Source organism: Lampetra fluviatilis, chromosome 3, assembly GCF_964198595.1.
Source record: "Lampetra fluviatilis chromosome 3, kcLamFluv1.1, whole genome shotgun sequence".
NCBI lineage: Eukaryota > Metazoa > Chordata > Hyperoartia > Petromyzontiformes > Petromyzontidae > Lampetra > Lampetra fluviatilis.
In genome coordinates, this window is record NC_136277.1 from 25,814,431 (window position 1) to 25,829,157 (window position 14,727).

Below are 14,727 nucleotides of genomic sequence, written 5' to 3' on the forward strand. Positions count from 1 at the left end.
TTGTTCTTGAGAAAGAGTTTCATTTTTATCACATTGGTATTTTAAATTAAATATGAAAATGTTTTTTTTTTTAAAAGTGGAAAATTTTGGAAAAAAATTTTCACGAAAATAAATTGTCACGCACAACGAGTCTGTGTGCAAAATGTCAGCTCGATTGGATCACGGGAAGTGGGTTAAAAAACGACCGAAAGATTTGCACGGTCGTAAGCGCGCAAGCAAGCAAGTGAACTTAATATAAAGGATTTAAAAATAAAACATTTGTTTAGTTCGTGCGGAAGAGGTAATACGTTTGGCACGCTTGAATCACGTGACACTTCCCTTAACTGGCTGTGTCGAGTGGATAAGGGTTTTACAGGATTCAATCCAAAATAAACTAATGCTGTATTATTCATAATCAACGTTTTTGGGTTAGATCGCGTTATTTATAAATGTGTCATAACCCTCCACCACCCGACATGGACAATCAGCAAAAAAAGTGTTTCGTTGACAAAAGACAAATAGTTCACTGCTTTAGCCTACCGGTGTGTTGAAGCGTGAAACCACAACATTTACAATTTTTGTAGGTTTTTTTGTGGTTTCACGCTTCAACACACCGGTGGGCTAAAGCAGTGAAATATTTGTCTTTTGTCAACGTGACACTTTTTTGCTGATTGGCCGTGTCGGGTTGTGGAGGGTTAGGACACATTTATAAATAACGCGATCTAATCCAAAAACGTTGATTATGAATAATATTGGTCGCGAAAGCCTACGTGTTAAACCGAATGCTGTATTCTCGAGGATTGAAAGTTTTAATGCCAACAATCTGAGACAAATATACTTTTGTATTTTTTTTTCACTAAATGGCCTGTAATCAAGAGGCCTGCCTAGGAAGGTAATGTAGAATCTCGCAATTACAATTATTGGGGGAAGACATTGAAGCACTGACGTGCTAATCACTCGTGAGAGTTATATTTTGCACAGCCAAGAAACTGTCAATTGCTAATAGCACAGCTTGCTCATACAAATGTGCAGATCTTGTATTCCACACAAGAAAGCAGTGCTTGCTTTAGTCGTGATTTATCAGAGAAATGTTAGGTTGATAAAATAAAAAAATCATGTTCTCTTTCATATTAACACTCTACAATTAAGCTTGAACGCATGTATGCTCCGTCTGCCTGTCTGTCCATGTATGTCTGGAACATGGGGGTCATGCTAACTCTTGTAAAGATGATGAAATGCAAATACACTTTTACTGTAATAGCGTGTTGCTGTTAGTGAGTGGCATACTCTATTGAAAACATGACACATTGATCAGAGGGTTGTTCAACGCCTGGCCACTAAATGTTAAGCAAAAAAACCTGTTTGCGAATATTCAAATGTATTTTTGCCTTCAGAGCTACCCGTTGCATTCCATACTGCTAATTACATACTTACGAATATGCACGCATGTTGGAAGGGGTGTTACGTAATTAATCCACCATTATTTTCCCTTTCATTCATTCTTGCAGTTTTTGGGAGTCCGTGGGCAAATGAGAGCCCGTCCTTGAAGGCCTTGAGCACGGTGTGGCTGCGCTACCACAACTACTGGGCACAGAACCTGAGCATGGCTCACCCTGATTGGAATGACGAAGAAGTATTTTCAAATGCACGGAAGTGGGTAGTGGCCATCTATCAGGTGCGTGATTTATTAATTTATCGTGTCAAAATGAAATGGCAGGCCTGTTGAAATGAACTGCATTGCCACAGTCGATTACGTTAACGGATGATAATGAATGAGCACACTGGCACAAGTGATGTTGCCGCAGTGCAAATGGTTCCACACTGCACTTGCAATCCAGAAATTTGCAGGTTCCATCTTCTGGCGCCGGCAGTTGAAACAAGCACCCTGGAGTCAAAATGGGTATATCAGATGATAATTGTTTTTTTACTCTTTTATCTGGCAACAAAACTGACACCTTTTTTACAAGGAGTCATGTTTGCATAGACCACAATACCTGCAGTCGTAATGCAAACAAAAAACATAACTCTGATAATGTATGCACTGTCCTTGAAGTTGATTGGTCCACACCCGAGACAGCTTTCCTTAGAGCCTAGTCTCAAATGGTGTTGGACCAGATGACTCCAAAAGGCGCACAACTCAAAGACAATGCACCATCAGAGTATGAGAGCTTGTAAAAAAAGGTGTCAGTTTTGTTGCCAGATAAAAGGGTAAAAAACAATTATCATATTTTATCTTCTGGCAAATGAGGTTCCAATGGGTAAACCAGAGTTTGTCGATTGGCAGGCTGTGTGCAGTGGGGGTAAGGCGTGCACAATCACACCTCTTCACAAGTTGTCTGGCCAACATGAAAGAATCTGCCAAATATCCTCGATGGGGGGGTGGGGGGAGGCTCTCTAATGCTCTCTCTTGTGGTCTTGTGGAGGTCCTTTCCCCAGTAGTGCTGCGAGCAAGTCAATGAAGGGCTGCACCTTTGTGCCTTTTACTGGAATTAAAGTTTTGTGTTTTCTATGCATCTCTCGCTTCATTTCCAGAACATTATCCTCTACGAATGGTTACCAGCGATGCTTGGACAAAATGTGTCAGACTACACAGGTACAAAAAATTGCGTTTCGTTATATACTGCATTTTGCATTCCTTTTTGTTTTATTGAAGAATTCCATACGGTGGCAAAGCAACGTGCAAAACCCAAACTGCCACTCTCACACTTTTGTTGTGCATTTCAGGGTACAAGATGCACGTGCATCCAGGTATCTCGGTGGAGTTTGAGGCAGCCGCCATGAGGTACAGCCAAACCATGCTTCCTCCAGGCGTTTACACGAGGTGAAAAGCATACGTTAAATACACGCCATCAATGAGTTGTGTCCTCATATTAATCGCCGTGCGCTAGCTGCCGTAAGTGCGGCCGACTACTTTTTTCACAATCTGAAACCAGGTGTTTAATTTGTCGATGCCGATTTTAGACTTGGAGGTGACTAATATCCGCAGCGGCAGTGAGCGGTAATACTTGATGTTGTGTACCGGGCACGGGAAATATTTTCCCGGTGACTGACTCAAACAGACCTGGCTGAAATGAAGCCCTGTTCTAAACTGCACGTGAAGTTCGTGTTTAATTTGGCTGCATTAGTTTGTGCTCGGTCTAACTTCATCATCATTGCTCAGAAGCTGGAAATAGGTGGATGTCGGGTTCCACTCTAACTAAATGATTTGCATTCTTAAAAGCCAAATTATGAATGACATAAGCTATATACTAACCAACTAATATTGTGTTGTTTTGAGATTTGTATTTTAAAAAATAAATAAATGCAAATTAACTGTCCATATATTATTGCACAATACAGTATATTCTTATTAAAGTATTTGTTATTGTACACCACTAGGAATGAATCCTGCCATTTCAAGCCAACCGAGTCTGGTTTTATTGCAAGTCGTGTGTGCAATAACTACTGGAACCATGAGGTAATCGTACATTCGGTGGACTCTTCGATTTAAAGCTTCTTTCGTGACTGCAGGGATTCATCTTCTTGGTTCTTTCGGTAAAGTCACGTAGAAGGGAAGTAATAAAATAATAAAAATAAAACATAATAAAATAATTCTCACGACGTTTCGGCCACAACGCAAGCAGCCGTCCTCAGGTGGAGAGTAGACAGAGTCTACTTGACGGACCTGTTCTCCACCTGAGGACGGCTGCTCGCGTTGTGGCCGAAACGTCGTGAGAATTATTTTATTATGTTTTATTTTTATTATTTTATTACTTCCCTTCTACGTGACTTTACCGAAAGAACCAACAACATTCGGTGGACTCTTAACCTTTTCCCGCTCCAAGGACACACACGCATACATTTTTTTTACAGAGGCATGGGTGCCACTGTTTTTAAAGACATTGTATTCACCGCAGAGAACTGTAGCGACACGACCGCACTCCATGATAGCTGGCGTCAAACTGTGCCGCACTCCCTCCCGCGTGGCTTTGTGGGAGCCTCGGTACGCCTTCCTACCTACCTGAAGACGTACCGTGTACGTCATCGGAAGGCAATCGGAAGACGTACACGTATGTCATCGGAACGGAATTGGAATAAAAACCGATGACATACATGTAAGTCATCGGAATGGGAAAGGGTTAAGTGCATCAATCGTACAGAACTGTGATGAATATCATTTTGCCAAGTGTAGAAAAAATGCCCGTGAAAATTAGTCAATAGGGAGAACACATTGCAACACTGTCCTTTCCTGCAAAACAAAAATGCAGGGCCCTCCTTAAAGAGAGCCACGAGACTCAGTGACGATTTCCTGAATCAGTAAAGTCTTTAATTGTCCCCTGTGTCACGTACGCTGCGTGTGGCGATACAGCATGTACAGGCTCGCTGTCCAACTGGCTAAGGCTCCCTCTCACGAAGTCTCGTCACCTTTCCCCTTTATTGCCCCAACTTTGCATCTCAACTTCCTCTGACAACAATGGGGTCTGCCTTGCCCCTTCATCCCTTAATTGTGGCTTGATATGCGTCACCTTCCACCAGCTATTGGTGCCACTTTTTCTCCAGCGACCCAACATTTTACGATCCAAGCCCGCTCCCCTTTCATCTTAATCAACGCTAACCTAGGCGCGGCTGATTGTGCTAGTTACCCACCCACTTTGATTTCCCCTCTCCCGTCCACTTTAACATTTCTAACAGACACGCAGTGGCGTACGCGCAAGCTGAATGCGTCACTGCATGAAACTTGCCCATTTTCAAAACGAAACACACCTCAATTGCTCGTAATCATCTCCCCGTAACCTTTCTCCCCTACCACCAGACTAACTTCCAATTGCACAATTGCAGGCTGGTGCTGCGTGCACAATGCGCCGCACAGGGTCAGTCGGCACAGGGGGTCCTGGGAATGGTTTAGGCTCGATGTGATGTTCCTTGAGTTGCACTTTGGGTTGTTCAGGCATTTAAGTGCCATATGATTTAAGAGCCTCATTATTTATTCTTGTCCAATTTGCTCGTGCCATTGCACTCATACAGAGACGTTGGCTTCAGTCTACTTTCCCAGATATACAAATAACGGCCGTGGAGCTTTCCAAGAAAACCAGTCTGGCTGCAGTCCAGCAGTTAGTGCAATATAGTTCACCTGTTAATTTAAGTGTACAATTAAATAGCAGTATATTGTCACATAAAACTATATTGTTGCGATTCTAATATGGTTACAACTATTGCATTGTGTTTAGGTTTTCAAATCGCGGAATGAAGTTGATGAAATGCTGCTGGGAATGGCTTCTCAGATCGCTGAAAGAGAGGACCACATTGTTGTCGAAGATATCCTCGGTGAGACATTGAATATACAACACTGTAACGTGGTAATTGCAACATGCTGACACTGCTGAGATCCTGAGTTCAAAATCTGGATTTCAGTCGTCTGTGATTCAACCGGGTAAATGGTTGCAGTGGGATTGTGGGCTCAGCTCGGTTACTGTTGACTACACACACAAAAAAATAATTCGAAATTAATGTTGTACTTCATTTGGATAAAATGGGATCTCTGATAAATAAAAGTATGTATCGGTTTGACTTTAAATATGACGATCATGACTCGATAGCATAGCAGGTGGGAAAGTGCTGCTCCTATCCAGTGCGTGGGTCAAGAGGTGACCTGAGATTTGATTTTAAGCTTTCATGACTGCAGGAATCCATATTCTCTGGTTTTTTCGGTAAAGTCACGTAGATAGAAAAAAAAGAAACACAACGTTTCGGTCACAACACAAGCGCAGCAGATCATTTTCTCACCTGAAGACGGACGCTTGTGTTGCGACCGAAACGTCGTGTTTCTTTAATTATTGTTTCTATGTACGTGACTTTACCGAAATAACCAGAGAGTACTTGAGATGTTAGAATGAGTTCCGTGATAACTCCTTCTGCAGATTCTTCTCTGTCACATGGCGATGCACCATTGATATGCAAGAGTTCCAAATGGATTATTTGTCTTATCACATGACGCCAATAGCAAAATTGTACACGAATTATGGAAATAACCTTTTCCAAAAACACATTGTGATGTTAACTGCAGTACTGCGCCTTCAAGTGTGTTACTTCTGGGTTTCCAACTGAATTTTATCAACGTGTATTTATAATCATATGCTTCTCACCATTGTTTGCCCACAGCGGTAACCACCCTCTAATACTCTGGCATGCTTTGAGCAAGTGTGGCCGCATTTAAATGACATCACCGTGTGTGCAAATGCTTCTCATTGCTCACTGCAGACAGGATGTACGGACCTCTGAAGGCCTCCCGCCTGGACCTCATGGCCATGAACATTCAGCAGGGACGCGACCACGGAGCTCCCAGTTACAACGAGGTGCGGCGAGCCGTGAAGCTGCCCCCTGTCTCGCAATGGGGAGAGATCAACCCCAGGCTCAATCAAAGCAACCCCGAGGTACATCACTCTGCACCGAAATGTGTCCGGTTGAAAGCAAAGGTGCATCCCTGCAAATTGCACACTCATGCCGCTGCTGGCAGAAGGTCTCCTCCAGAGGGTGTTTTGCCCTACTCTCAAACACGTAACCTGCTGATAGACTCACACTAAAGTCAATTGTAGCCATGAAAAGAAAACAATTGTCGACTTTACGTTTCAGATGTAGCAAAAGGTTGCGTGATTGCAATGTTGGTCATGCAAATGCAATTCTTCGGAGTGTTTTTTGTTCATTACCTACTACAGGTCTAGAGCTATGTTTGCAGTCAGAGCTGCGATATATGAATGGCATAATAATGATCTTGAGGAAGGAGCATGTTTTTTTCCAAGTGTGTAAATTTACTGTGTGCAAAGGTACATCAAATGAGACCCACGTTGATGAGTGTAGCTGCTGCTTTGGATCTAGAGTTTTTGGACCATTTACAATTCAATAAATGCAAAGGTGAGAGCGATTTTAGTCTAAAACATTTCAATTTCAATTGAACATGTGGTGTATTTCATGCACTGCACACATTGATGTGTGTATGTGTGTGGAATACCATTAATACCATTTGTACGTGTTCAATTAAATGCTTGTTTACATGCTTGGTCTGCATGCCAGGTGATTGAGCGACTTAAGCAGCAATGTGACAATGACATCTCCTGTTTATATATATATGTGTATGTCTGAAGGAAGCGGTAGCGTAGCGATTAGTGCTACGCTGCGCGACGAACCTGACGACCCAGGTTCGATTCCCGCTCACGGCAAACACCAGTGACGATTATCTGAACCGGTCCTGGGCCTCCCCTAGGTCGACTCAGCCTCAAATGAGTACCTGGTGCGATGTGTAAACATTGACACTAGGGAGACAAAGGCGGCCGGGCGTGGTGCTGGCCACCCACCCCCTGGTGTGCCATGCCGGCCTTCATAGGTGCTCGCTAACAGCACTTGCCCCTACAGTCTGTTAAGGCTATACGGGGGATCTTTGTCTTTATATGTCTGAGGGGAGAGGTAGCGTAGCGGTTATTGTGGTGAACTACGAACCCAGTGACCTGAGATCGATTCCCGCTCACGGCCACCACCATCGCCAGTGACGATTATCTGAATCGGTCATGGGCCTTCCCTAGGTCGACTCAGCCTAAAATTAGTATCTGGGACCATTGAGAGAGACAAAGGTGTCCAGGCATGGTGCTGGCCACCCACCCCCTTGTGTGCCGTGCCGGCCTTCACAGGTGCTCGCTAACAGCACTTGCCCCAACAATCTGTTTTAGCTACACGTGGTTATTTGTCTTTTATCAGGTGATCGAGCGACTGAAGCAGCTCTATAACGGTGACATCTCGCGGCTGGAGCTGTGGCCGGGGGGGCTAATGGAGTGCCAGGGGGGGCCTGGGCCCCTGTTCTCGCGCATTCTCGTCGACCAGTTTGAGCGCATCCGCGACGGGGACCGCTTCTGGTTTGAGAACACCAACAACGGGTGAGGTGCTTTCATGCCCTTGTCGACAATTCCCCCAATTATAATAATAATAATAAAAATATCACGACGTTTCGATCGCAACACAAGCAATCATCTTCAGGTGGGAGATGGTCATCATTTACCTCGTGGGGCTGCGGTTAGAGCAATGTCAGGCATTGGCATTACTCAATCCTGGTTGATGAGTACTGTGCCTCTTTATGAGTGGCATCATTGCCTACTGCTGCCATGTGTGCCGGAGGGTCGTACGTTGAGCAGCCCTCTTGCCTACGAAGAAGCACGGAGAGATGCATGCTTAAAATTGCACTGACAGACAGAAAGTCAAATTAGAGACTTCCCACTGGCTGTTAATGAGTTAGTGGGCTTGAGAAAAACATATCTCACTTAGAAGAGAGGATGGCTGGTGGCTTAGGCTAATAGTGGAATGGATAAGGATTAAACATGCCTTCGAAGATGATCACTGCTGAGATGATTGTTTGTGGCATCTCAGAGCCATTTAGGAGAGTGACGGCATGGGGAGGGCTTCATCCAGCAGTGCCATGATCATGACTTGTGATGATGATGAACGGTTGTTGTATGATGTTTACGAAACGTATATACAACATATTTTTATCATTTCGATACTGCTTGGTTACGCTGCTCAGGATGTTCACAGACACGGACGTAGAGACGGTGCGAGGCACGCGGTTCTCAAGCGTCCTGCGAGCTGCAATGATGATCGATGAGAACTCTGTCCAAGAAGAGGTTTTCTTCTGGAGAAACGGTGGGGATCCTGTCATATCTGTCTTAATGGACTTGAGTCACTTGATACTTATGACTTGAGTCACTTGATACAGCAAATCTGGCTGTGATGGTCCCACCTGATGACGGAGACTTGTGTTGCCTCCGAAACGTCGTGATTTTTTATTAATTTTAATTTCATTTTTTTTTTACCTACATGACTCTACCGAAAAAACTCAGATTATGAATCCTTGCAGTCACGAAAGCTTCAAATCTAGAATCATTATTATTTTGTTTACTCATATTTTCATGCCTGATATCTGGAAGCAAAGCAAGCACTGGTGCAGTATTTATTATTATTGTAAATACTACACTTGTTTAAACCCAGGAAAGCCTCACTTAGTCTTAAGACTTTTTTTGTCAGGAGCGTCCTGTCATACTCATTGGTGGCCCTCAGCCTGTGGAATATTTTCCACATTTTCTCGGCGGTGGCCATTGTCTCCGTATCGCAACATGTTCAGTTTTTCAGGTTGATCTCCCATCCTAGGTCTCATATTGTAAAACAAATGTGGCGTGTGGATCACATTTTAGAAGGCTATATATACATTCAACCTTGGGTTTAGAGTTCGTAATGCGTGTGTCTTAATGAATGGAATTCGGACTCGGTGCCTTCAGTTTATTTACCCGGATATGCAAAAAACAACAGTTGCAGCTTCCCAAGAAAACCGGTCTGGCTGCAGTCCCGCAGTAGGTGCAACATACTTTACCTCTGCATTTTAATGTCCATTTCAATCGGAAATATTCGTTTTCCTAAAACTGGAAACACAAAGTAAGGACTTCCATGTGGTGAACATGCAAACAAACATGCATAGGTTTATATTTGGTGTTTGAACATCTTAATACCTGTTTTATTGCCAAAAAGTGTCAAACGTATTCTTATTTTATATATATATTGCTCCATCCGCGCAGTGGCGACATCCTTGTGAACACATTATCTTTTCTTTGGCTGCCATTCCATCACCAGCCTTGTCCATCAGGCTAATATCCTAACTTGCGATGAGTCCTGCCCAACTCCATTCACATCGCCTAACTGTAGTTGTGTACATTACACCGTCACTCTTTAAAGATGTTTGCATTTCAAAAAGTTTAAGTGAGATTATAATTACAAAATACTTTGATGAATGATTCACAGCCCTTTAATGAACCCACCACCTCGTTGCTGATGCATATTTACGTTTAGCCATTAGAGACAGATGCAAAACGCCAAGCGGCCAGTAACAACCAGTTGCATTGGCGGTGTTGCAGATGAGAATTAATCTCATGAGAAAGAGATCCCTTTTACACGTACCATATACATGTACAAAACTAACATAGTGTAAATGCTCCGATGTGCTGCTGTGTTATGCAACACACACACACGCACCATCAGGGGACCCTTGCGAGCAGCCCAAGCAGCTCAGAGTGGAGGACTTGGAGGTGTGCACCCCCCCACAGACCATTGACTACTTCTCCGGGAGCGTGGTCACCTTCATCATCACCAACGTACTCCTCCTGCTCATACCTGCAGGTCAGTACATTGGCCGCTCATTCCTCGCCTGCGGTGAAAGTAAAACTCGAGTTTATTTCGAGTTGGTTTTGTTTCTCCAGGCGAGATCTCAGGAGACCAGGTTAGTCTTAATGTGCAGGTCACCTGGGGCATTAGTCTGCCGTTCGGGGGCGATGATTGCTATGCACCTCCGATTAGCATGGTTGGCTCCGTACGATATGAAAGAAGTTCAACATACATACCTACGTACGTGTAATCCAAAATGACTGCTTTTGTGGTGTAATTGTCGAATTTGCCAAATTTGGGCCATGACGTCAACACAAAACGACCTACTCTTCACCACAAATGATAGCTCAACGAAGTGGCTTATCACGTGGAAATGTATAGCAGCCAAATACCGTAAATGCATGTTCATTCTAAATGTGGAGGGAAAAACCACGGGGAGAACACATGCAAATTCCAAATATACAGGTCGGGATGGAACCCACGACCTCCTGTGTATCAGGTGAAGTAGTGAACATCTCACCATCAGTATGACAGCTGTATTTGACCTGTGACAAGGGGCAAATACGCTACCCTCTAAACCTCATCACCCTCAACTCAAATATGGCAAGTGTAAATATGGCATTGGAAGTGGGGTGTGTCAGGGAGGTAACCGCAGACTATAAATAATGACACTCTTGTTTTTCTGTGTCACACCACAGCATGCGTTGCAGTTTTGTGGTGCGTCTCTTACAACCGCAAGAGGAGCTTCAAGAAGTTGACAGACCAGAATGACCCAAAAACTGAAGCAAAGAAGGAGACAGACGGCATTCCTGGTACACAATTGTCTGCACTGCACTGCACATGTAATGCACAATAAATCGTTGAGCATTGCTGTGGAGAATCTTAATAACATTACAAATAACATATTCTTTGGGTCTTTCGGTAAAGCCACGTTGATAAAAAAAATTTATAACAAAATAATAACAATATTACTGATATTGTTATTTTTTTATTATTTGATCTATCTACGTGGCTTTACCGAAAGACCCAACGAATATGAATCCCTGCAGTCACGAAAGCTTTAAGTTGTGATTACATTGTGAGAGTAATTAATCGGTAGCCATATTATTATTGCCATGCTGCCCTACCAAGATGTGCCGTGAAGGCAATGCATACCCCTGTAATTGATTACTCTATAATGTATCAAATGAAAACGCGAACACGCAGATAAACACGTGAAAAATAGGATACAATATACTTTAACATTTCAAAAAAGAAATGTTTATTTTGCATATAATTAGGATTATTATTGTGCACTATAATTTATTTTATAGTTTCTAATGGTTTGCTGTTTTTTGTTATACGTTTTTTTTCCGTAAAGTGTTGTCCTTTTATTCGTACGCTGGTTTAAAAAAAATTATGTTTGTTTAAAGCGAACTTTAAAATGTAATGGTTATCATATATTCATGTAAATATGTATTGCGTGGCTTGGGGAGACTTTCAACCAGCAGTAAATTAACCAAAGCTGATGACGATTTTTTGTTACACGTATATCTAAAATACATGCATTCATTTTCTACTACGGGTCCACGAACAGTCACTTTAACTCTAGACGATTGGAGCATTTCATCTACGACTCTTCGTATTCCACTGCTGAAGGAGGACCTTCCCACGCATGCAATGTGGGTTGCGTGGGGCATTATTTGACCATATTTTGTCACCCTCTATAACATGGGCCATTGAGAACATGGGTGACAAATTAACACAGATGCATTGCGTCCATCAGCCAGGGAATGGCAGGGCAAGAAGGAACCCCTGCGGGACGTGCGGTTGAGGTTCGACGACGCGGGGTCGATCAAGGTGCTGGACTGCGCCGGGGCCCTGCTGCGCAGCCTGGAGGTGAAGGCCCTGTCGGGCGTGGAGCTGCTCTCCGCCAACGACAGGGGCAACCTGCTGCTGGTGCACGTGCCCAAAGAGTACGACCTGGTGAGGCAGCAGCAGCAGCAGCCGCACCGCACCGCACCGTGACGTCACCTGGCGTGCTGCGCACCGGCGTTGTGCCGTGCACCGTCAAGAGGTCAAGGGCCAATGCCGTCACGGTTACGAGTGTGCGATAACGTGTGCGATATGTGTCAGCGCTCCACCATGTTGCCCCACGTGAAAGCTTTCTTTACTGTGCTCCATTATACACCGTTCTATGACTGTGTACATTTGTTATTGTAAATTGTAAAGAACATACTGGATGTATTGTTGTTATTGGCTCTGTATTTTTCCTACATTCTTCCAGGTAGCACTGCATAGATGTTTGTGATTATGTCCTCCAGCGCTCCAGTGTGTGTCTTGGGCTGTCCTGCGGGTTGTTTAACGCGATGTCTGATGTTTTGCTCCACGTACTGGGAGCTTCCTGAAGGGGCTAAAGGCTTGGAGTGGCCTTCCTCCAGCAGTAAATTCATCATAGCGGATGTTGATGATGCTCTATCTTTTAGCTGTCTATCTGGAATTAAGCTTTTGTGTTGCTTTGTCATTAGCTCAAAATAATGTATCAACGTTAATCTATGAATTATAAATGCATTGCTGTTTTCTTAGGTGATCTTTTTTGAATCGACCATCCAGCGGAGTCAATTTGAACATCAGCTAAAAGAATTTGTGACAAAAGTTGCCAATCACTCTGTTAAGACGGATGCTGGAACTAAAAAGGCAATTTTAAAACGTGCCGTTACAAAGGAGCAAAGGAAAGTCTTGCTGGAGACATCATTCAAGAAAATATTTTCCAAGGTGATTTATATTTTTACGAACATTTATACATCAAATATTAAAACGTTTTTTTTTTATCGCTATCTTTGCACATGTTGACCAATAGTTATGATGCTATGATATGAAGTTGTAATCCTTTAAATGAGACATGTAATTCAAAGTATTAATCGACGACTACAAAAGTGATGTGTTCTATGCTTCATGGTGTCCAGTATATCGGGCAATATTGATGCATTTTACCGTGGCAGGTTTTGAAGATTGACCCGGAGAGAAATGTGGAGATGCAGGCGGATGCAGTAAAACAGTCGCTCAAGTGTGAGCTGTCTCGAGAAGAGCTGGGCGAATTGCTAGGCCTGAAGCCCAGCTCCACATTTATGCAGGGCATATTTCATCTGACTGGCAAAGACGATGATGGGTACTTATCCTTTAATGAGCTGACTGATGTGCTTGGCGTCTTCATAACAGGTAGGGCCGATTTTATTGCTATATTTTCAATTTTAATTTTACTGCACAAAATTACGTTTTTGTTGTTGTTTGGTATACTTTGCTTAGTTATTAAAAATGTTTAGTGACTGGTGCAACATAAGTATGTTGCAGCCTCATGGACACGTGACCATTTATTTAGCCTTATCTTTAGAAAATGAACTCTAACCAGACCACCGGTAAAAAATATATCCACAATTATTTCAAACCCATAGCAACCTCCACCCAATGTGCAATTCAGAACTAAATGCTCAGTTAATAGGCCCCAAGGTAAGAAGAAAATGTAAAATCTATATTCCCTCGCTACTAACCTATCAGCGTCTCCTCCTTGTTAGCAAACATTACCTCTCCCCCCTTATTGTTTTAATAAAAAATATATATAACGGCAGTCATTAAATAAACACAAATGGTTACAATTGTTTTGAGCTGCATCCAGAAAGACTGTAAAATGGCATTTATAATTTGAACTGTTTGTTTCAATTTGCAAATAAAGTTCTTCGGAAAAAATCAAATAACACATCCAACTAACACAGCACTGCGTTGTGTGTGGAACTAGGTACTGCTGAGGAAAAGTCCAAACAGATGTTTGACATGTACGCCACAAGGAGGTGTGGGCCCATGACAAAGGAGAAGTATGAATTAATGCTCAGGTTGGTGAACGTCTTTCTTCTTGTCTTTTTTCATGTGCCTGTAGACGTAATAATATTTAGTTATAAGCCAAAAAAAACCATCGCATTCAATTGAATGGACAAACAGGTGCTGCTCTAAACAATAGCGTTCACAAAACGTCGTGTATTTTTGATTCGTCCCAAATTTCAGGTCATTCTTGGAGATGGCGAACTACAAGTTACAAAAGAAGGAAGAGGACAGCATCATCAACGCATTGTTTAGTAAACAAGAATTCAACAAGACGGAGTTCACCTGGCAGGATCTGCATGCCCTCTTGGATGAGCACTACAATGACGCCGGCAGCCTTCAGATTCACATTCCAGGTAGCGTACTACGTTGTTCAGATTCATCCTGTGGTCTATTGTTCATACATGTTTAATCTATCCCATCCTTCGTCACATGACTACAATTGTAATACTCTTTGGTTCCTTCGGTAAAGTCACGTAGGTAAAAATTTTAATATTTTTTATTTTATTTTTTATTCTATTTTTTACCTATGTGACTTTACCGAAAGAACCAAAGAGTATCAAAGGTCAAAGTCAAGTTTCCTGATCAAACCACCACTGAAGCAGTGCTTATCTCCAGCTTACAACCCTGAGCCAGTTGGTTGAAATTCCGCATTTTTGTAGCGGGGTGAGTCTACAGATAGGACAACCACTGTTGACTTCCCCACAATAAAATGAAAAACGTAGG

At 42.9% G+C, this 14,727-nt stretch overlaps 1 protein-coding gene across 1 annotated transcript in view; it reads left to right on the forward strand.

Moving 5' to 3' along the window:
• Positions 1-14,727, forward strand: part of LOC144949549 (dual oxidase 1-like) — a 41,853-nt gene that overhangs the window by 9,233 nt on the left and 17,893 nt on the right. Inside the window, exons 7-21 of the mRNA XM_078879479.1 lie at positions 1,488-1,654; positions 2,512-2,572; positions 2,704-2,800; positions 3,358-3,436; positions 5,187-5,283; positions 6,217-6,389; positions 7,705-7,880; positions 8,522-8,640; positions 10,027-10,164; positions 10,848-10,961; positions 11,915-12,114; positions 12,715-12,903; positions 13,131-13,347; positions 13,922-14,015; positions 14,185-14,357. Of these exons, the coding sequence (XP_078735605.1) occupies positions 1,488-1,654; positions 2,512-2,572; positions 2,704-2,800; positions 3,358-3,436; positions 5,187-5,283; positions 6,217-6,389; positions 7,705-7,880; positions 8,522-8,640; positions 10,027-10,164; positions 10,848-10,961; positions 11,915-12,114; positions 12,715-12,903; positions 13,131-13,347; positions 13,922-14,015; positions 14,185-14,357 (2,094 nt within the window). The remainder of the gene's footprint in view (positions 1-1,487; positions 1,655-2,511; positions 2,573-2,703; positions 2,801-3,357; positions 3,437-5,186; positions 5,284-6,216; positions 6,390-7,704; positions 7,881-8,521; positions 8,641-10,026; positions 10,165-10,847; positions 10,962-11,914; positions 12,115-12,714; positions 12,904-13,130; positions 13,348-13,921; positions 14,016-14,184; positions 14,358-14,727) is intronic.